The following is a 23,274-nucleotide window of genomic DNA, read 5'->3' as shown; positions in this document are numbered from 1 at the left end:
ACAATTGCACAGCCATCCTGGAAAATGAACTGTGGCACCTTAAGGGTGGAAGGAGCTACCTGCTGGAAGATTTACAATGGCCTTTTTCCAGGCAGACAGGGGGAAGTGGACATGTTTTTGGAGTGCTAAGCAAAGCTCAGGGTACGGGTGGCTCTTCTGATCTCTTGCTGTGCTGCCTGCCATTCAAGTGCAAGGAAAATGCTAACAGAAAGCATCTTTTCAAATCTTTCAAAACTAAACATTTCTATGAAATGCCTCTGCTCCCCATTTTCTCAGTGAGTTGCCATTACAGGGAAATGTAAAAGTCAAAGGAAAACTGAAGAGTAACAAAGGAGAACCAAAAGACAGGGTTGTTTGAGAAAGGCAATTTCCAAGTGATGTAAAGTGATAAAGTCTACGAATCTTGATTTGCCACAGAAAAGAGAACAACCAGACAGAAGCAGCATGCCCATCAACATCTCAACCATACATTCTGGAAGTACTGATGATGACTCTTCTACCAGAAAGAACAATCTAAAATTCAATGGTTTGGAAAAACTCAAGAAGGTTTCTGAAAACCTGAAATGAAGATAATGTATCTGAATTCTCTAGACTTTATAAACCGTGACGTCCTGAATCTGTGTTACACTAGCTAATATTCTGATTTAATCATATACAAAAGTGGATGCCCAAAACAAAGCAGAATCCTAATGTATTTATTCCAAAATTTCAGTACTAATAGTACTGTTGCCATGACAATCTTAAACCCATGAAGCTGGTATTGTCCAAACAGTGCTTATGGAAATGGAAAACCATTTTAAAAACCATAAATTATACATCAATTGACAGCAAAAGGAATCATCATACTGACCGAAACCCAACTCTTCGGGTATAATGCAGGCAGTTCTTAGTGACATGGGTCTGGAAGTGGACAGATCTGCAGATTGCTCCACATTCAGGACACGTGTATGGAGATTTATGCTGATGAATTCTCTGGTGTGATGCAAAACTGCACTGGTTAGGAAGCAGCATCTGGCAGATATTGCATGTCTTCTAAATGATAAACCAGAATAGATGAGACAAAAGGTTTGGTTCAGCTCTACATAACGTCTTGTGTCAAACACTGCAATACAGCAAATAAAGGTTAAATGTCATAACTGGGATGGGACCCAATGCAGTAGCAAGTACAAACACAAGCCCTGCTAGCAGAGCTGGCAGGTGCTGGTAGCCAGACTGACTGGCATCCTGGGCTACAAAGCTCCTTCCTACACCACTGACCACGGGGGATACACGTGCTTCACGGAAATATTACTGGGGTGCCTTCCCAGATTACCTTTATAGTGCAAGGGGCCTACAAACAGCTCCAAAATCAAATTACTGCTATTGTCTCTTATGGCCTGGGACTTGTGAACCTCACCAGGGACTTGCAAAGATTTAAAATCAAACCCAAGACTCCTTCATGACATCAGCATGTTTTTAAACATGTAATTGCATATTTTTAGGAATGTTCTAAGAATGTTCTGGCATATGTAGTGATATGTACACTCTGCAAGAATACTGACCAAAAAGATCTCCAGATCTGCATTATAAATTATTTACTAACATACGCATGAAGAAATCCTGAAATAAATGCTCTGGGAGCACTGTGGCCCGGTGTGTTTGAACACAGTCTGTACAAACAGAGTTCTCCCATGTCCTGACGCAGCAGGATGGCAAAATGCAAATCATTGCATTACAGCAGGTTAAGCAAAGCCGACGGGCCATCGCTGCAATGCAGGTTCCACGGGGACTCCTGCCAGCCCACTACAGTTCTGCTCAGCATGGGTACATGCACTGCTCTCCTGCAAGGCTCTGCCTAACTTCAGCTGTCTACAGGGATGTCAAACCGGCACCTGCTTAGAGCCTTTGGGGTGCAGCAAGGCTCTACTGAGACACAAAGAAATATTCACTTTGGAATGCCAAATACTTAGCCTTAACTGACCAAAGAGTGCCCAAAAGTGGGGAACTCACAGCCTCAGGCTGACCAGAATTGTTTTGGGGTGTTAACTTTGTCTTAAGTTCAGATAAAGGCAAAACTCTCTGACCAGCAATAAGTGCCACATTTACTGGGCTCAGTACCATTCCCCAAATCTCTTTGGCTATTCCTGTATTAACAAGCTGTAATACAATACTGGAGAATCTGGAGCATAATTTGATTACTAAGAAAAGAGCAGACCAGAACTACTTATTCCAGTAACAGAAACATTTGGAGGTTTCACAGTCCTTCCAAAGCCTTTGGCCTGCAGGACCTCTGAAGGAAACTGGGATGTGATGCCACAGAAGAGCCACACAACATTCCAGCCCCAGCTCAGTGATCTTCCTGATTTTGCAGCAATCTGCCAGACTCATTTGCTGACCCAACATGCCAGTAATGCTCTCAGTTAAGGCCCCTGCTCTGCTATTTCAATGAGTACAGAAAATGTTTGATTGTAACTGATTACAGTAGAACAAGAAGCATCTACTGTGAAATTCTGACATTCAGCACGTTTGCTTACCATTTTATTTTGGGCTTAAGGTGGCATTAACTTCCAGTTCTCTCATTCCAACCCACACCAAAATAAAACACAGTTTGTGAAAATCATCACCTGCCTGCATTTAAAGTCAAAGTTTCAGAAAAAAAAAAGGGTTAGAAGGAAAAATGGTGGAGGTGGAAAATAAAGATACACACATACGCTGAGTATGAAGGGAAATGAGCTATGCAGTTTCCATGGGAGCTATATACTCCTATCTATAACTAAGAGAAATACTAACATTCATTAGCCCAGATTTGCTACCTTTTCCCCCCAGCAAGTACATGAGGGTTTTATTCAGCCAAAAAACCTATCAGTGAGTCAGGGTTAATACTCCTTTAGCAGGAATATGCCTTTAGATTAATATTCCTTTAACAGGAAATTAATGGCAATAAAACATTACAGAAAAGTAACAACTTCATAGTGAATGTATTTTCATTGATAAGATTGTTCTACCATTGCTTATTTTAAACAAAACATTCTACCTTTGTAACAGGAGTATAAGAGCAGCTACTTACTCATTGGAAACACAAAACTATACATTTTCCATTTCAGGAGCAATTAGATGGGACACTAGAAAGAACAGTAACCTGCAAATAATCTTTTTTCCTATTACCTGTTTGCAAAATCTAAGTGTTCATTTTTATTCTTTCTTCCTTCCGAAGAAAAAATACCAATCTCATCTAACTGTCCTCTCTTCTTCCCCCCACAATAATGGCAGTTTTACAGCAAAAAGACAGTGCCAAGCACTAAGAAGGAAAACAAGTCAGGGTATTTCCCATCCAAGCTTCTCAAGAGGTAACATCTAATGAAAAAGCAGCCACATACGTAGTAATAAATGCCTGTACAGAGCCTTTCTCCAGGAAACACTACCCCTACAGGATGCAACCAAACTCAACATAAAAAACAGCGGCTGCTTGACATATGAAAAGGACTACAAAAATGTGTAATTAAGATGTAAAAGGATGCTTCAACAAAGAACATTTAAAACTACATTTATTAAGTGTTCTTTTCAAAGGGAAGAACGTGAAAATAGCTTATTTTCCTCCAGTGCTTTGCACTGTTTTGTTTAAACCTGCAGCTCAGCAGAGCAGGTTTCCATGAGGAGACACAAACACCCAGACAGGCAGCAGGCAATGCCAGCTGCTGCTGCAGCTCCAGGGCCTTCCCTCCTTGAACAGCAGTACCTGGGAACCCGTACTTCTCTCTCCACCTCCCTGCAGCTGCATTTTCACATTCTGTCAACATCACAATTGCCAGGATAAACAGTTCTAAAGGACATGTAGGGAGAGCAACTCAGCAGCAACAGGGCAAAAGCACCAGACAGAGGGAGAAAGGGAAGGGCAAAAGGCTTTGTTTACTTGGCCATAAAGACAAAAATCCTCACACCCTGAAAGTGAGAACATCACTTTATCTTTGTTCTCTTTCAATTTCTATTTTAGCCTCATCCTTCCAACCAATTCTCTGTCCCTCATTCAACTGCTTTGTCTTGTCACCTTCTTTCCTGCTTCCTTTTCCAGTACCAAAACCACCAGGTTTTTGCAAGGTCTACTGGACCTTAGATGGAATGTTACCTAATGGGCTTATTATGGGGAAAAAAAGAATCTATCTACAACCAATAAGCATCAGCAAATCAGTTAGCCAAAGAGCCTAAGTATTAAGCAGCCCGAGCTGGTGCAGAATGTACTCTAATGGTCAGCCACTAGATCCTGTTCAGAACTGCAGCAACAACTGTGCATGGACATGTTCTGCTGAAGGAAACTCCCTGAGCTATGCACACTTGCAGTATCTTACAAACAGAAATTCACTTGCATGGCATTCCACCTGGAATCCAGGTAACTTCAGTCTAACTCTGCCAGCCAATTAAAGGGAGGAGCTCAGGCAGAGCCACATAATCGAGGCTATTTCCACGTGCAAATCTCTTTACATTACTACCTGTAGTGGTAGGTGCAGTGGAGCTGCTTCATGGTACAGAATGGGTCCTACAGGCAGTGAATAGATCCTGACAGGAACCTGCCTGTGCTCCTAGGACTAGTGCATTTTTTTCCTAACTGCAGGACTTAAAAGTCTTTAGCCTGTCCACTTTGTGTGATTCCCAGAAAGACTCCTGGGGCATTCCTGTCTTGAGCATGCTTGCAGGTTTTCAGCTTCCCCCGCAGCAAGAAGCTGGAGCACCAAGCTCGCCTGAATGCTTTGAACCACACCAGAATCCCTTTTAATTGGCACACCCCAACAGAGATCCAACCATATCATTTAATTGACCACCTTCACTCTGCCAGGATTATAAAATACATCGCACACTGATTAATATTACGTTTTATTGAATGACGTATTTCTTTCAGGTCAGGCCACATACATTAGTAAATAATTTTCAAATGGTTTTTATGTTGAACTCATTAGCAATTGTAAGAGGAAAAGAAATGGAACCAGCTAAACCAATGGTCACACAGAAAGGAAGACGTGCAAGTGAGAACAGCACTTTGCACTTTGTGAGGAAGAGCTGAGGCAAACAGCAGCATTCCTGTCAGTAGTCAGTGTGCCATTTGTCACTGCCTGAGTCCCTCCCTGCACGTGAGGGGAATGCCTCTCTCACTTAGGGCACTTGGTGAAAACTCTAAAACCTGAAGACCACTGAATGAATCGCTTAAAGCTATCATTCAGGTTGAATAGACGGGCTGTTAATGAGGGTGCCAATTAAGTGGATTCCACTGGCTAGTCAAATTCCAAAGCACAGAAAGAAGCATTAACATATGATTAGTAATACCCACGATTATTTTCTGCATTATCATGTTCAGCTGTAAGAAAGTTAATGCTAAATTTTAGCAAAAATATAAGTGTCAATTTCAGACTTCAGGGCCTATAAAGATTCTAAGTCTTATTTAAAAAGTGTTGACATTCACTATGTAAGTGCTTGCAAGACTTTCTATGGTTTTCATTTATCATTTTAATCACAGAGGTTCAGATAATAACAGCTAAATGAAAGTAAAAACATATCCAAAGTCTCCTAGGCTTATAGATGAAACATTGGAATGTAAACATAGGATACTCTACTTGTCCACTTGTGTCTGCGGCCTGCTGGAAATGAGTTGCAAGAGATGTCTCATCTTGGAAAACTTCATTGCACTCCAAACACTTTAGACTATGTCTACAGAGTTTTGATGGATCTTCGTCTAGGGGCATAGCTGGAATGACAGGAGAGCTCGCAGGGGCCGAGATCACTGTCCCAGTTAAGCCAGTCTGGATCTTTGTTAGGGAGTGCGCGCCAGCTCCCCCTGCGCTCTGGAGCACGGCCGCAGCAGTATTGCTGGAAGGAGATGCTATCATTTGATCTGCTGGGACTGGTTTTAGGATCAGGTGGGAACACTGCATCACGACGCCTTTCTCCTTGTGCCCACGAGCATGGGACAGGAGACTACATTTATTGTAGAAAACTAAATTCTTTGTACAATGATTACAAGTCACTTCAATCCGCACGCTCCTCCTGTCGTAGTGCTGGGTCAGGCTCTTCTCGAGAGCGAACGAGTCGCCGCACTCCAAGCACTTGTACCCTCGCGTCGGCAGCGTGATTCCGGCATTGGCAGGGGGGCTGAGGTTTGGGACGTAAACGGGTACGGGATTGACGCTGCTCAGCACCTTATTGAATGCTTCCACTACAGAGCTCTGCAGAGATGACACCACCTGCACTCGAGACACCTTTTTCGAAGGCTGGGAGGTGGCTGCAGAAATTATTGCCTGCTTGATTTGCTGCTGGGGTTTTGTTAGCACTTGGCGCAGTTCAGAGGTGGTTTGAGCACCCTGAGGCAAAAGGTTAAGGTTGGCAAGATGGACTGTCTTTGGCACGAGTTTGGCACTGGCGAGGCTCGATGCTGGCACCACGACCGTCTGCTGCTGGATGGCGTTGGCAGCTTTGATAATGGCGCTGCTGGCGCTCTGCACGGACGCAGCAGAGATGACAGTGGCTTTCACTGTGGTGTTGTTAGCCAGCTTCAGATTGATCACTTGAGAACCTGCAGTTTTCACTGCTGAAACGGGCAGGAAGGCAGTAGCCACGGGTTTGATAGTGACCTGCTTGGGGGCAAGTTCTGCAGATCCAACTGCATTGGTGACAACTGAGGACTGCAGAGGAGCTCTGGGAGGAGAGGAGAGAACAGCAGCGGAAGTTGGTGAGGACAGGAGAGAGGTCATGGAGGTTACCATGGAAGCACTCTGCTCTGGCTTTTTACCAGAGTCCAAATCAACCTCTGGTAACACTCTAGTAACAGTTCTCTTGATCTCCCCAGAAGAAGTCTTGATGGTTTTTATGCGAACCTTAGGAATTGCTGGTGTTGATCCTGCGGGAGAAGACGGAGACCCTTTGCTGCTGTTCTCACTGGAGACGCTTCTGGGACTATCGGGCGGCTTGACAGACGGTTTCTTAGCACCATCAATGAGACTCTGAGACTCAGGAGATTTTTCAATAGCCCGGGGACTTTCACTCATGTCTTTTGGTAATGGAGAAGACTCTCCTGAATTAGACTGTAAATCTTTACTGCTATCTGTAGCTGCCTTTTTAGCACTCAATGCTGCGATTGCAGCAATGCAGGACGAAAGCTTTGCTGATGACTTTGCTTTGGACTGGGAAATGCTGGCAAGATTTGTGTCACATTTTTCAGCACTCAGTTTTCCATCAAGTACCCTGTTTTCAAGAAGCTTCTCAGAACTGTCTTTTAGTAACTTGTCCTCTGTTTTTCGAGTTTTAAAAGGCTCATAGACACCTAAATTCATGGAGCTTGTCTCTGTCTCTCGTTTACCAGTTTTATTTTTATCTATACTACTTGAAACTGTGATTCCAGATTTAATTAAGTTCTCCCCTCCAAGTGCCTTTAGTTTGTCATACTCCTGCTGCGATAGAGATCCTGCCAAGACATTTGCTCTAAAATTTGCACGTATCTCCTCTTTATCTGGGGGGTCATCCACCTCAATTCTCTCATCATCATCAAATTCTTCTGCACTTGATATTGGGCTGAACTGGTTGAAAGTTGAATCCTTCAGTGTAGTCTCAGAAGCTGACCCATCATCTTTAAGTGATTTCCCTTCATCTTTACTGTAACTCTCAAGAGCTGCTGATGTCAGAAAGCCATTGTGCAAGCTATTGCCTGTGGAGTGGTGGCCATCCTTATCCAGACCTTCGGAAGAATCAATAGTACGCACATTTTTCACAATGACGCTCACCCCAACATCAGATGATGATGGGACATGGGAGTCTTCATCTGCATGAGCATTTTGTTTTATGTGGCTTTCGTGGTCATCATGTCCAGATTCAATAGCTGCTTTGGGATCTACCATGTCTGGTATGTCAAAGGCTGCAAGAAGGTCATCAAAATCTGGGGTCTTCATATCCCCCATGGCCATGTATTTGATTGTAAGCAAATCTGTAAAATAAGCAGAAAGTCATCACTTTAAGCTCTAGTAGTCCAGTCTTACAGAAAACAAGTGCTTGTTCACATCTGCCATGCAAAGAAATGCTATTTCATTTCTGAAGTAATGTTTTCAGAGATTATACATTACAGAACAGTGACCAAGCATACAGTAGAATTATTACACCAAGAACTATAGTAATTTATAAACTCCACAGACAGTAACCTGGCAATTTTATTCTGGGCCCAAATTGCAGTGACTTTCTTCCTGTTCCCTCTCCTACACCCACTCCTATCCTCACCCACCCAGACTGCAAAATACCTGGACATGCATAAAAATAACATGAGACATTTGTAATTCCTCTGAAGTCTTGACTTTCCTTAACAGCTGCACTATTAATCTGAGGAGTCTTCCTGAAAATAATGAAGTATAAATTAATAAACATCTGTAAATTAGGTATTCATCAACACTGGCTACCTGGAAGTCCTTGTGGCCTATGAGAAGGCAACTGAGGAAGACTTTTAAAGAATACTGGAATAGACACAGACATTTCATGAAACAGCTTCAAATAAATACAGAAGAGTTTGGAAATTTGTTTACACAGTTCTCTTAATGGTTTTGGGCCCTTTGTCTAACCTATGAAGTTCTTAATAAAAAACCAGATGCACGCATAGAATCAGAATCACAAAACAAGTTTCTCTGAGGATTAAATGGAAAAGACTGCAGACACCAAAGCATATCAAATCCATGTAAACTGACAGAAAGCTTTGACACTGTTTCTCATAATCTGGGATACTAATTAGTTGCATTCTGGTTGTACATCTGTCCATAGGTGTCTTTTTACAGTTGTTGCATCCACTCAAAAAGAGCTAGATAGTCTCCCTAGTCTGAAACTACTTCCAATTATATATCCTGGAGTTTAATTAACATTTACCCATAACAATGAATGAAGACAGGCTTACACACTTAATTCCTCTTCCTCCAAGTATGTTTAAGATCACAACTGCCCAGCAGAGGAGACAGAGCTGTCCTTTACTGAGAACTACGGCTGCCCTTATCAAGAACTTCTCTCATTCTTCTAACTTTTCAAGCAATCAAAGTTAAACAAAAAGGGAGACAAACATGGTCAGTTGCGATACATAAGGAAGAAAAGATCTAACCAGGCCATTTTATTATCTCCTCCTCACTATTCCAGGGCACCCATATTAAGATTCAGTTTATAAACTCTGTTTCCACCACAGCTGTCAGGACTCTGTAGCCATATTCCTCCCCTCCCTGTTTTTTTCCCCTCCACAAACCTTTTAGTAACTCTTTCCTTTAAGGATAAACCTCTGCCTTTTATCCAAAATCAAAACCAAGGGACACCTTTGCTGCCAGACCAGCTGTGAGTCTATTCCTTCTCTGGCCTAACATGATGCCTGTAAATACTTCCTACATTCTCAATTTTTACTCTTTTATTTAATCCTTAATCTTTGAAGAACCAACCAACTCTTCCTTCTAGACACCTTTCTGTTCATCCAGACCTTCCAAATAGCTAGACCACAAGTCTAACAACTTTATACAATTGCTTTAACTGGACCAGACCATCTTTTCTGCCTTACTGAATTCCTACCCTTTGCCTTCAAATCCCATCTAAATATCTAATTCCTTGCTTTTGTTCAGACAAATGCTCGACTTCAGTTCCCTCAGCAGCAAATCCATTTGTTATCAAAGGAAAAAGGAAAACCACCAAATTTAATCTTCCTCTACCTATGGCATTCACATTCTTGTGACTACATTCCTTTACCTGCCCTAAACTCTTGTTTTTACAGCTCTTTGTACTACATACATTTGAGAACTGTGCACACTGCAGGATGGAGACGTTGTCTTTTGCATGTTCTTCCAAAAACACCAGCATTCTTTCCAGTTTTGTGAGATGAGAACACTGTGAGAACACTGAGAAACCTCTTTTCAGGGTCTGCCACATGGCAGCGTCTTGGTTCTGTTATAGCCACATAGAGGAATTAGTCTGTTACTTCTACTGATTCCCAGGCAGACACACTATTCCAGAGCAAAATTCCAGTAACCTGGAATAAATACTCCACCTCCAAACAAGAGTAATGATGCCTAAGTAACATCAAGCTCATTCTGGAAGAAAATGCTTACACAGGGAGCAATACCAGCCTAACCAGCACAAAACCACACTTTTTTGGGTTTTGGTTCCTGTGTTGTTGTGACAAGAAACTGCATCAGGTAGAGAAGACATAAAGGATTCGATCAGAATTACAGTAACATGTATCCTAACATTAGACAAATTTCATCTTAATACACAGATGATGAGCAGTTCATTGGTTATTAGTAATTATGACTGACTTACAGTTCCAGTCATTTGCTCTGAAAGCCAAGCCTTGTACAGACAGACAAAGCAATACACTAATCTAACCACAAAACCTTCTTCAGGAAATGGGAACCACATCTCCAATCACAGCCTGGCCTGGTCTGACATACTCAGCAGGCAAGTGGGATGTGCAAGAGGCCACTTCAACCACAGTCAGCAATGGCTCTCATGCTTATATACATAATGAACGGGCTCCTTTTCACTATCAAAGGGCCCATGGCCTGCTACTGTTGCAAAACCCAGGCAAACACCCAGTTCCACGAATCACAGAAATTCCTTTTGTCATATGCAAAGTAATTCTTACCCTAGGAATTTTCGATTTCTTTGGATAACAGTCTTATTTAGCATCTATTTAGCATCCACAGCATCAGTAAGGTCATGCCAATCCTAATGTAAACATCTTTGTGAAGTATGGGGTGTTTTACAGTTAAAATTTATCCCAAGAACCTACTTTTTCTGTATTATACACCATATCCACCTGCCTTCAAAAAAGGGGAAAATCCAATTCGCTTCCATGTTCAAGACTCAACGAGTACAAGATTTAATCCACCATTCTGACAGCCAAAATAGTGTTACTTGTAGTTTATGACTCCTTAGGAGCCTCATCCTGTAGTCCAACACATCAATTTTTGAACTGGGTATTTCAGGTTCTCTTTGGGTATTGGAAAACAAGATGGGAAAGAGGAGGGGAATCTTCTGGACTCTGAACCACTACTGGCACAGTTTGAAGAGAACCACACACAGCTGGTTCAAAGCTCAGGACAATTAGCCTTTGGCTGGCAAAAAGAACAGGGATGTTTCAACACGTGAGCAAGGAATCTCCTTATGCACAACATGGGGCTGAACAGGCCATCCCCAGCTGCAGCTGGCCACATGAAAACCACCTGTATTTATCAAGACATTCAGGCCAGGGTTTGGGTCTACCTACTTCCCAAATCCCTCCTGAAACACAGATGAATTCCCGAAAAGCAGAGAAATCTACATACCACTCTTTTCCTAGAAATTAATTAAAATCACGGCTTAATTTTGTACTTCTATATGAAAAATAGGCTGGGGCAGTACCACGTGAATAATTCAGATGCACAACTACAACGAAGAGAATGTTGAGATTCCCCAACGAACGCAGACTGGAATTACACTCTAATTGGCACAAGCCTCCCACCTCTATCCTGTAAGGTACTTTTTCTGCAGTGGATGACAATCGTGGCCAAAGCACAGCACGAGCAGTGCAGCCCCTCAGGGAGCTCTCCCAGCCAGGCAGGGCCCAGCAGGGCAACAAGCAGGCCCGAGAACGTGAGGGTCAACTTTGGGTTTTCCTGAACATATATTCCTGGTACTCTGCTGCATATTTGTATTTTAACACATAGGCATATGGCTATGGAAACAACAGTTAGTCAATTCATTCCAAAGGGACTTGGAATGTGATGAATCCTTACCCTCATTCTGAAGATCAAATAACTGAGACCAATGCAAAACGAGATCCTGGGTGCTGATACAGAAGAGCAGCCCTCCAGCATTAGCATTTGCTGCTGGAAAGCTGGCCTGCGTGCACAATCCAAATCTCCTGATGAAGAGCCTTTACAGATATTACTAGACTGAAAAAAGATAACTCACCAAGAACACTGCAGACTCCATCTATTCAGTTTTCTCATCTTACAGCCATCAAAAATCCCTGCAAATTCAAAATCTCCTTTGCTAAAAACAAAATTTCATAATACAGATAGCATTCAAAAACCCAAACAAAACAGATTCAAGGAATTCTATCGCAATCCGAGAACTTAAAATTTTAAAGCTGCCTACTATTCTGGCAGAAGGAAAAAAAAATCCCAAAAAATGCTCTTGTGTAATATGTGAATTTTAGCTGACACTTGGAAAAGAACATGCATCCTCATCAGGAAGAGATCCCATTCCTAGCATACAACAAGAACTCCTGTTTGCAGCATCATTCTGCCACAGACGTCTCTAGTCAAATATAGACCCTCTGCATCCTGATGCTGAAGAACAGGAGCAGAAATCAGCACAGTGATCTGTCAGGCACTTTGCTCTGCCATGAGCTATTCACTGCTCTACCAAACCTGAAAAACAGCTTATCACAGCTGCAGTAAAGCTTACAAACACAGAATTTCAGGCCAAATGGTAGTATGCTATTTTCACTTTTCTACGATTAATAGCCCAGTGCCTTACGTAATCTACTGCAGTCAGAAACAAAAAGGTTCCCTTGTATTGTCACCCTGCCTCAGCAGCCAGCACACAACTTACCCAGTATCCACAACCTCTCAAGGCTTTCAGGGCTGTCTATTCTGCTGAGCACAGAGGAAAGGACCCTCATTTCACACCACAACAGAGTATTTCCAATGTTCTGCCTCCATATTTTCTTGATTGTAGGTTACCAAACCAGCTAACACAGCCAGGATTGGGAAGATTTTTAAAAAATCACACTGGTTAGGATTCTAGAGTTGCTGATTTCCTGTTATAGGAAGTAACAGTTCCAGCAAAAGAATCCCCCAGGCAAAATGTTTAGTGATCCACTGTGCAAGCTCTAACAGCCTTTGTTCTTCCCTTTGCTGGATTCATTACTGCTTCCTTCTCTCTGCCCCTCTCCCTCTCTCTGACTCCTTCAGATTTCACTGGAAGATAAAAATGTCAGTTCAAATCTAAGTACACATTTTGTATTTTCTAGTTCAGAAAGAAAACCTAAAAATTCTGTCCATTATCCACTGCTTTAAGTTGAATGCAGTCACCCCTCTGCAGTTGCTGCACTGCCCATCCAGTTTCCTATGCACAATATTGCATAGGAATATGCAATTCACACCACTGGAGCTCCATCCAGCCCCCAAAATACATCTTTCCAGTTGGCTGCTGCAAAATTCTCCCCAGGTTACCACAGTTTAAGAAAAGCCATCCATACTATTTCTTTTGCACAGGTTTTTTCTCTGTAGGCAATATTAAGTACGTGTTTAACACTGAAGACCTTAATTAAAAACCAAGTATTGGGTCACTGAGATGTGGTCAAACAACAACGTGTAAATAATCAGACAGCAAATCCTGCATGTGTGACTCTCTCAATACAGCACAGAACAGCTCCCTGCCACAACTGCTCGGCAATTCATGATTGTCATTCAGAGGCCTATTCGTATCACTACACTGGGAAAAAAAAGTTTATCTGGATATATTTCAATGAAAATACTGTATTTAACCAAGATATCAGTAACTCTTTACAAATAATAGCTTTAATCCTTTTAAAACTGGAGGACCTTAATAGCATTTCTTCATTAACACTTAAACAATTGTTTCCTTCCTAATGTGCCAAGTGTGCAATCAGGATGTAACTCCAATCTATTGTTCTACTCAGCCCAAAACACCACGTCTCACCTTGTGAACCTTGACCTTTGAGGGATTTTTTTAGCCAGTGCTCAGTTAGTGCCACAGCCGCATTACCTCTGCAAACACCAAAGGGTTAAAGGCAGCCCCAATCAATAGGCCTACAAGAAAAAAAAAGGAAAATGAGTATGCCTTACAGCATCTTTTCAATGCTTTTATGCACAATTCTACAACGATATTGTTTCCTTCTGGTCTTAGAGAAAGGCACAGACCCCCCCCCCATTAATGTTTCCTAAGGAAGCAAACCACAAGACAGCACCCTGTAAATAAAACAGCATGCAAAGCATCCTCAGTCACAAGCATATCTACAATTACAAATAATTCAATCCATTTTATTTCGTTTAGCTTTAAAATAGACTGTATTGCCAGTGTCCCACCCTTGCAAAGCAAAAATATTTTAGTAAGGGTCATAAATCTCAGCTCTTGCCCATTCCTTAAGCATAAAAAGGCACGAAAAGCCAAAGTAATCTCAGTTACTGCAAATATGTACATTTACATACAGAACCCTTTATGACTACATTAGCCACATACCAGTGCTGTGTGTCTAAAGTGTGCATTCACATACTGTTTTGGGATGGTATCTTTCTGCAAGCTCCTCTGCTTTTGGCTGCCATGAAGGGAGGAAGCTATCCCAGTGTAGCTGCTCAGTGACTGCATTGTGTTCAGGAGCTGATCTGCCTCAAACCAGTTCCAGCCGGTTCTGGTCACCCTACATAAAAAGCTATGGCAACCCTCGCTGAGTTGCCAACAAGACCCTGAAAATCGCAGGGGCTGGTTTTTGTGTGGCGTGGGGCCGGCACAGCCCTGTGCCCCGGCTCCCCTCCTGCCCGGCCCACGCGGCCCCTGCTCCCCAGAGCCCCCCGCACGCTCCCTTGCTCGCCTCCCCCACTTACCTCCCACAACCTGGCTGAGAGCTGTGCGTGCGTGCCTGGCTGTAGCTAACAAAGAGACCGCAATAAAAATCCTCACAGGATCTCTCTTGCAGCACCAGGCAGGCTCGGCCACAGCCCTGGGAGACAGGCTGCTAACCCGGGCTGCTGCCCCTCTGCTCCCCCAGATGCGGGGTGGCTGCTCGCACGCGTCACATCTGCCCCCTCATGCCCACGGCCATGGGGTGCCCCATCACGGGCTTCTCCCATCTGCCCTCCCCGCTCCTTGTTCCATCTGGGGCTGCCCGAGTGGCATTTTCTGTGCTCTGAGCAGCATTACTATAGAGTACCCACAAATGCGCCTCCCTCCCCTCAAGAAAGCCATTTCCGCAGTAGCAAGATGCCTACAAAATAGTTCCTTTGCCCCCTCCTCGCAGCACCGACTTGGCTGCTAAACTGATTTTTTTTTCTTTTGCTATTCGACTATGCTGGAGGCCTTGAGAAGCAGCGAGCTGCAGCCCCACGGCCGGGCAGCCCCCCCGGCTTGCACCCGCCGGCTGGGGAGGCCCGGTCAGGCTCTGCGCAGCTCCCACCCCGCACAGACCGTGCGCACCGGCCGCCTGCCCGGCCCTGCACCTCGCAGCCGATGCCTGCCCAGGGTCTCAGCCCCTTGCGGTGCCCACGCCGCTCCGGGGGTCCGCACCCACCTGTGCCCGTGGCCGCTCTGCTCCTGCCCGCTCCCCTTCACCTCGGCCACGCAAGGGCCTTCCTCCTGCATGGCTGACAGGCACCCAGACCGAGACAGCAGCCACCCCGCTCCTCTTGGCTACTCACCCTTGCTCTGGGAACACCAGTAACCACCTCCGCCTACGCGCTGAAACCCCCTCCTCTCGGAGGCTGCGGGAGATGCTGCTGTGCAGGGTTCCCTCCGGCTGGGTGGGCGACCCCGACAAAGCCCCTCTGCCCCTGGCTGCACCTGCAACTGAACAGAGGTCTCGGGCACAACCCTGCACCCCTCCCTGCGGAGACACCTTCTTCGCATCCCTCATCCCCACCCCGTTCTGGGGAGAACCACCATGTTCTTCCGCTGCCTCGGCCCGTCTTCCCTGCACAGGCTGCTGCGGCCGCAACCGCGGCCGGCCCTCCCTCGGCCCCTCGGTCCGGGGGGCCGCTCCCTCCTCCGGGCTGCCGCGGCCCCGGGCACCTCCCCGCGGGTCTGCGCGCTCCCGGCCCGAACCGGCCCTGTCCGAGCGGGCCTTGCGAACCCTGGGGACGGCCGGGGAGGAGAGGCCGTGGCCCCTTCGGCAGCGGGGAGAACGATCCGCCCCCGCCCGGCCGGCCCGGAGCCGCCGGCCCGGGCAGTCCCTGCACGGGTGCCCGCGGGCCTCCGGCCGCCGCCGGGCTGGGAGGAAGCGACCCCATAGCATGCAACCTCCGGTCCCCATGCGACACACCTGCTGCGGCCGGAGCCGGCGGGCTCGGGCAGGGCTACGGCCCGCGGTGCGGCCCGGCCCCGCGTCGGAGGAACATAATGGCAGGAGAGGCTGCGGGGCTGGGCGGTGGGGGTGGGGGTGCTCGGCGGCACAGATGGGGAGACGCTCCCGTGTGATTCCGTGTGGAACGGCTCCCTGGAGAGTGCCGGGGGCGGGGAGGCTGCGGGGCCGCCGAGCGCCGCGGGGCCGGGGCCGGGTCGCGGCCTCCCGCAGCCCGCACAGCTCGGGGGGGGTTCCGAGCGCTGCCGGCGGGCAGAGCCGCGCCGGCCGCCGGGCCCGATCTCCTCCGCGCCGCAGCCGGCGCCGCCCGGGTGCCGTGGGAGACGCTCCCCGGGGCCCGCCGGGCTCTCCCCGTGCCCCAGCGCCTCAGGCCTCGAAGGGCAGCCGGGGGAAGAGCCCGCGGCCGCCGCTCCGCTTGCAGGCCAACAAAGGACGGGAGGAGCCACACGCTGCCAGCTCTGGCGGCTCAGCCCCTCCGCCGGCGCTGCGGCCGCTGTGCCCGGGCCCGGCCGGGGTCACCCCCCGGGTCCCGGGGCGCGGCCGGGAACCGTGTCCCGGAGCGATGCTGCCTTTCCTTCCACACCCTGTTAGCCGGGCACTCTGGGGCCCGCCTGCGCAGCGCCTGCGGCCCGTGCGCTGCCTCCGACCGGCCGCCTTTGTTGGCTGCGCAGCATCCCGGCGGCATCGCCATTGCTCGCAACGGCAGGGCGAGATCCCGCCCTCTCCGGTACCACCGTGCAGCACCATTTTCAGAATGGAATGCTTTGCACGCGAATCGCTTTATTGAAGCATACTAATGGCTTTAAATACATAACACCCGTCTCCAGTTTACGCTATGGGCAGACAGTATACGAAATATTCTAGATATAATAATATGTATTAGTGCATTAGCGTCTGGTGTCTTAGAGTCTCTTACGAGCCTGTTAGGAAGGCAGCAGAGTCCCAAAGGCGTTTTGCACAAGCACGGCTCCTTCTGGGAAGCTGCCCCAGTAGCTGTGCCCGCAGTTATCGGTAGGGCAGGAAATTACCCATCGCCATTCCCTGCCTGCTCCAATCCTGCCTCCACATAAAAATTATAACTTATTCCAATTAGCCAAAACAGAACCTATGCTCTGTTTTGGCTAATAGGTTCTACTGACTTTAATGTTAATATAATAAATCGATTTTAGGATTATATGAAAGTGGATTTGTGCACTAGTTTTAATGTTCAAGAAGGGTCATGCAGTTCAGCTTGCACAAGCCTTGGGCTCATCCTCCAAGATACTTGTAGAATTAGGCCGTGATAATTACAACACCCTATTTCTTCCCAATTCATCAGTAAACTGATTTGATTAAAGAAGTGAAAACTACACTCTCTTTACTTCCATTGAACTTCTGTGGTTGGCTTGCATAATAGCATAAAAGAAGATGGCAGCTGCTACTACTACTCTGGTATTAATATGTGAAATGTTAATCAATTTCACAGTTCATACATGGCACAAAGGTCCTTGTGTGTGCTGCCTTTCACACTTGTTTTCCTTCCAGCCAGGAAGGAAATCTACTTGTTTTCCTTCCAGCTAGGAAGGAAATCTACTACTTGCTTTCCTTCCAGCCAGGTGTCCTTGACAACTCTATAGGAGAAAAAGTCTGTCACCCTAAGTATTTGACTTAAAACACATAAAATGAAGAGAATTTAAAGTATATCTTACAAGTAATGCCAGGCTGATAGCAATTGTCCAGTGTTTTTTTAATTCAAGCACACAAAAAAAGAGGTTCAGCAGCATGAGTGTCCCTGCAGTAATTTCTGCATTGGGAGTTTTTGGCATGTTGACCTTATGTCTTGGCTCTGAAGTCTTAGAGCAGAAGTCCTGTTCACTCTCCCAGACACTCTGCTACATGGTCCTTAGAAGCCGTGGTGGAAGAAACTGTCCTTGTTTAAGTCGTGCTGTGTTACCCCTTGGCTTGCAGCAGCCCGGTTCCAAGCGCCCAGCCCCGCGGTGCTGGCACGGACAGTGTCCATCCCGCCCAGCGACACCATCACCAGGGATCCCCACACTGCACTCCAGCTCTGGGCTGGGAGCTCCCAGAGCCCCAGACCTCCTTCCTTCTCTGGGCACCCTGAGCCCTCCTTTCCTTTTCCCGGAGAAAGGCCTCCAGTGCAGCCTGCTGCTCCTTGTGAGCGCTGCCAACCCACAACACTGCTGCTGCAGTGAATGCTGAACTTGAGTGCAATAACAACTTCTCAATTATTTAACTTGTAAGGATTTTAAGGCTCTTGAAATTCACAACTCTGAACAGTGGTGTATTCATTTCATGCCTTCTGTACAGGGATCAATTTTAACTGCATCAAACAGAGCTTCTGTACTTTAAAGATGTGCTGGGACCAGAGAGGATTTTGCAGGTGGATTGACACAATAAAAACTGAAGTCAATTTACATTTGATTTTTTTATGTCAGAATAAATACTGCCTGTTTTGTCCTTCCTACTGGGGAAAAATAAGAGAACATTTCCTTTCTAGCTAGCAAAACATGCTTAACTTGAAGCAAGAAGGGTAAAATGCAGATTCCATATTTCCAATTCTAAATTTGTTTTCAGAGTAATAGCTTTACAGCTTCTGGCAAATGCTTAAGAGTGTTTGCAAATTCCATTGCTTTTTTCACCATAAAATTTCTTGTAACATGTGATCAGCAAGAGCAGAGCAAAAGTTTATATTTCTTGTTTTAGAATAACTTATATTTTTCTTTTTATCATTGTTTGGAATGCAACCACATATATTTAAACATTCAATATTTAAAGACCAGCTTACAATTAAATTTCCCCTTTTCAGATGTTCCTATCACTAATCTCTAGGTATTTTCTTGGGGAAAAAAATAATTTTCCTTTCCTGGTTATTAAAATATATCTTCTATTACATTTTGGACTGAAACACCCAGGATTGCTTTTTAAAATTATGAGTTTTATTAAAAGAAGGTGATCTCATAGGAGATAAGGACTTTGGTCGGGAGAAATGTACAAACACTGCCCAGAGCTGAGGAAGATGTCTGCAACAGGCAGTTTCCCCCAGATCTACAGAATGTGTTCATGGAAGACGGCAGCTCCTGCTATCCACCTGTAAGGAGAGAATCTTTAACCACAGCGTGAACATTTGCACTGCCCAAGGAGCACGAGGAGTGAGAAACCCTAATGACTCTCAAGGTGTTAAACACTGCAAAGGCCCAAATACTGCATTGTCTTGAACAACAAGAGACTCCCATTTTTAATCATCTGTAAAAGAGATGCTGATTTAGGTATAATACAAAGCCAAGAGGATTTGTCAGGGCTTAATTATACCTTTTTTTTCTGGCTGTTAACCAGAGCAAACTAAGCATTATCCAAAGAAATCAGAGTTGGTTAGTGAGGATCATGGATCATTGAAACAGTTCTGTTTGTGAGGAGTTGCAGTCATTAGCTCAGTTTTTCCACGTGTATGAGGTAACACTGTGCTGTGCCATGCTGAGAGCTCCCAGCTCCTCTGAACAGGCAAGAGCAGAACAACACCCCTCAGACACTCACCTACATATGAACTTCAGTATGAAGTGTATTCCCCGTGGGAAATGAAGGGCTTTGCCCCAAATCTGCACATAGAGGAGCCTCAGTGTTGCACATGAGCGGGCCTGGTACACAGGCCATATGCCCACAGCACTTGCTGCCTCATCGCCAGGCTGCCAAGCAGTGACACTGGTGTTCGAGGCACACAGCTGAAGGCACTGGCACAGGGGTACATCTGTTGGCAAAAGCGTGCCTTCAGCCCGAGCATTTCTAGATATGAAATAGGAAAGATGAAGTAGAAAAGCCTGTATGATGATTGATGATTGTCAAAAGCTAGGAAGGCATTTCTTCTGCACAGGACTACCGTTTTTGGAGAAATTGAATACTCCCAGAGGAGCAGCAGCAGAAAATTGACTGCTCCCCAGAGGCAGGGCAGCCACAGCTCCTCTGAGCAATCTGCCAGTGTCTTACTCCCCTGACAGGGAAGAATTTCTTCCTTATTTCCAACCTAATCCTGCCCTTTGTCAATTTAAAACTTAAAAAATTTAAATCCCTTGCCCTGTCACTACAGGCTCTGGTGAAAAACTATGTACCCTAATACTTGATGCCTGTATCCTCCATTTATACAGCATCTAGCACCCTGAGGCTCCCTGAGCACTCAGTGCAGCACACCAGCACTGTGGCCAGAGCAGCACTCAGGGTGTGCAGGGAGAGCTGCTGAGGGACAGCACACACCTGATCACAGCCACCTTTCCAGCAGCACAAAGAGCACAGCCTCAGGCCAGACCTCCCAAACGCAGTCCCCAGCCTGCTTACACAACACAACCACAGGCATAGTGCAGAATGCACGGCTGATGGATTTTTGGATTTTCCGTGACACTGTCGTCTTTTCCGCTTACGAACATGTTCCGAGTGCTGGGCCAGAACCCCTCAGTCAGCTCCTCATCAGGAATTAGCCACCTGCGTGATTAACATCAGTACCACAGAGCTCAGCAGCCTGGCACAGTGAAGAATGCCTGTTTTGTTCCCATACGTGCCATATGTACGGGGCTTTTTCCTTCCTCCTCCTTATATTTATTCAAGTATCGAGGATTATTTCTGAATTATTCATCATACAATATCTGATTAAACTGTGGCGGTGCCGGTTCCCACTGCTTAATGAATGAGCCATTAGGCTTTTGCAGATGGTGCCATCAACAGCTCCTGTGCTGTGTGTTCCGTGCACTTACCCAGCAAATGGAGAGCGCTGAACCTGAACACGGTGTGGGAGACGAGTAATGCCCATGCAGTGATCCCACAAGCCGCACCAAGAGAGCAAGTGTTGCTGTAAAACTTACATTTGGTCCTAGATGTTATCTAATACAATTTTCTCAGAAAATCTTAGTATAGCTGAGTATATATCCCACCAAACTACCCAATACATCACTTCAAGCAGGGAAGCAGAGGACAGAAACTGCCAGCAGTTTACCTATGTTGTCCTGCAAGGTGTGACAACTGCTGCCATGACTTATGGGCATGAGCAGGGCCAGACATCATCTGTGTGCTCCACGCACTTCTTTCTTGGAAGAGGAGACCGAGAAGTGAGAGAAGACACTGTATTCCAGAACCCAAGTGGGTTCTGTGTCTGGGAAAACAGACACAACAGGCACAGCTGCACCCTTGCTTTGGGAGGGCCTTAGGAAGTGGGAGACAGTGCATAGCTGCTTGAGAAATCCATCCCCAATGACACAGCTTGCTGCTCCCTCGGGGCTGCCACCTGCACAGCTGGGGAGAGGCGCTGCTCCTCTGCAGGAACGGGCACACAGGCACTTGGCACCAGCAGCAGCTGTGCTTGCACTTCTGCCTTTCCAAAGCCTTCTCTGGAAGCACATAATAGAAGAAGGACGAACCCAAGAGTGATTTTTCTGCCACTTTTCCTCTGTTTACTTCAGGAAATGCTGCCCTCACAGATGAGGGTGGCAGCAGCAGCTCAGCCTGGCTGTGGTTCCTGATTCCAAGCTGCCCGTGATGATCTTCCTACAATGAAAGCAAAGTTAAAATCAAGGCACCTTGCTGGTTTGTGGCCTGCATGGCCAGGGAGTCTTTCAAGCACTCATACTTTCCATGCTGGTCCTTGGCATCTCCTGCTGGAAAAAGGACATCTGATTCATCCCCACCTACTGAAGATGAGTCAGGATTATACAAATTCCATTTCGTTTGTGTAACAACACTACTTCCCATGTTGCAAGCTTTCCTGTCTGCTGCCATAAAAGTCTTGGGTACAGAGGAGGGGAGAGCCGCCAGAGCAGCATCCAGCCCCAAGGGTTTCACTGCTCAGCAGCAGCCCGTGCTCAGGTCCATCAGCCGGATTAGCAGTCCCAGATGGCATTGCCCTCTGCAGTACAGGTGGGCAGGCTCTTGACTTGGTGCATGTGAACAAACAACTGCAGCAGCTCCAGCTCCAGCTGCAGCCCCTGCCGGGAAGGTGCCCCAGTGACCGAGCACGGCTCCCTGCGGGACACGAGCTGTGGGGGCACACAGGGCTCCCCACACAGCGTGGGGGCCCCCGGCAGCCAACAGCCAGGCACCTGCTGCTGTCACCAGTGACACTGCTGGGGCTGCCTGCACCTGCCTGGCCAAACTACAGGCTCACCTTGTCTGGGAGGGGTCATCCTCCCTTCCAGCCCCAGGAATCTTTTCTGAAACCTCTGCTTCAGAAATCAGGCTCCCACACAGCCGCCATGCGAGAACTGGCTTGGCTTCAGATCAAATCACTCCATCTTGCACTGCATGGCTGCAAATAATAATGCAGGCTGAAAAAGCAACTGCTGAGCAACATCTCTCTACTCATGAGATTTTTTTTTATTACTTCTTAGAACTGTCCAAAAATGTCCATCCTACATAACTAAACCCACTCTAGTTTGTGATACATCAGAATTCTAATAATACCTTTTGTACCTTATATATACACCACAGTTTGAACATCCTAGAGCTGGCAGGCAGATGGAGTTTAACACGAACTATTCCATCAACAGATGCTACTACCACCGAGTTCTCTTTGCTCAGTCTGGGAATGAACTGATGGGCAAGGCAAGAAAACATGTTTTCTTACAGAGACACCATCTGCCAGCTTGAGAAGCTGCTGTCACCAGTGACTCAGGATAACTCATATAAGGAAAAACATTATTAATACCATTCTCAAGACAGCCCTGTTATTAACTACACGTTGACGGTATCGTAACTATTGTCTAGCATCAAGACTATAGCAATAAGAAAATACTTAACTAATTAGTCTAAAAGGAAAATAACTGTAAACAAAACTACTTGAGAAAGGGCAGTTATTTATCTTGGGAACCTTTAGGTAACAAACCTGGGTTTAATCCTTCTTTACTATTATATTCTGTTAAGAATTATTGCATGATATCAGGCAGAGCTTTTCCAGTTGTGGAAACTTACAGTTTCCACAAAACAACAAGAAAAAAAGGTTTTTGTTTATCGGAGTTTATAAAGAAAAGAAGGGATTATTGGATTGCCAGCAGCAGAGATGAGGAGTTCCCATGGATTGTTTTATGGAACAGGATGATGGGAGGTGTAGAGGTGTCCCAGCACATGCAGGGTACTAAGGGCCTGCTGGGCATGTGGCTCTTATCAGATCAGAAAAGGAAAAAAGATGCTGATGGCAAGGCAACACCAGAGTGGAGGGTCAGCACCTCATTCCAAGTAAAACTCACTCCAGCTGGCAA

General features: G+C 46.1%; 1 protein-coding gene across 6 annotated transcripts in view; it reads right to left on the bottom strand.

The window, feature by feature from the left end:
• Positions 1 to 16,485, bottom strand: part of ZNF532 (zinc finger protein 532) — a 31,118-nt gene extending 14,633 nt beyond the window's left edge. Inside the window, exons 1-5 of one of the 6 annotated variants that reach the window (XM_064735147.1) lie at positions 16,007 to 16,485; positions 15,387 to 15,534; positions 13,675 to 13,784; positions 5,580 to 7,939; positions 851 to 1,032 (exon numbers count right to left, since the gene is read on the bottom strand). In XM_064735147.1, coding sequence (XP_064591217.1) covers positions 851 to 1,032; positions 5,580 to 7,919 — 2,522 coding nt within the window. In that variant the 5' untranslated portion in view covers positions 7,920 to 7,939; positions 13,675 to 13,784; positions 15,387 to 15,534; positions 16,007 to 16,485. Of the gene's footprint in view, positions 1 to 850; positions 1,033 to 5,579; positions 7,940 to 13,674; positions 13,785 to 14,214; positions 14,512 to 14,576; positions 14,667 to 15,259; positions 15,325 to 15,386; positions 15,984 to 16,006 lie in introns of those variants that run through there. The other 5 variants (XM_064735148.1, XM_064735146.1, XM_064735151.1 and 2 more) reach the window with 5 other exon arrangements.
• Between the last annotated feature and the right edge of the window lie 6,789 nt (positions 16,486 to 23,274).

This window comes from Zonotrichia leucophrys, chromosome Z (genome assembly GCF_028769735.1).
Source record: "Zonotrichia leucophrys gambelii isolate GWCS_2022_RI chromosome Z, RI_Zleu_2.0, whole genome shotgun sequence".
Taxonomy (NCBI): domain Eukaryota; kingdom Metazoa; phylum Chordata; class Aves; order Passeriformes; family Passerellidae; genus Zonotrichia; species Zonotrichia leucophrys.
Note: the sequence above shows the minus strand (reverse complement) of the source record. Positions and strands in the feature narration are given on the sequence as shown.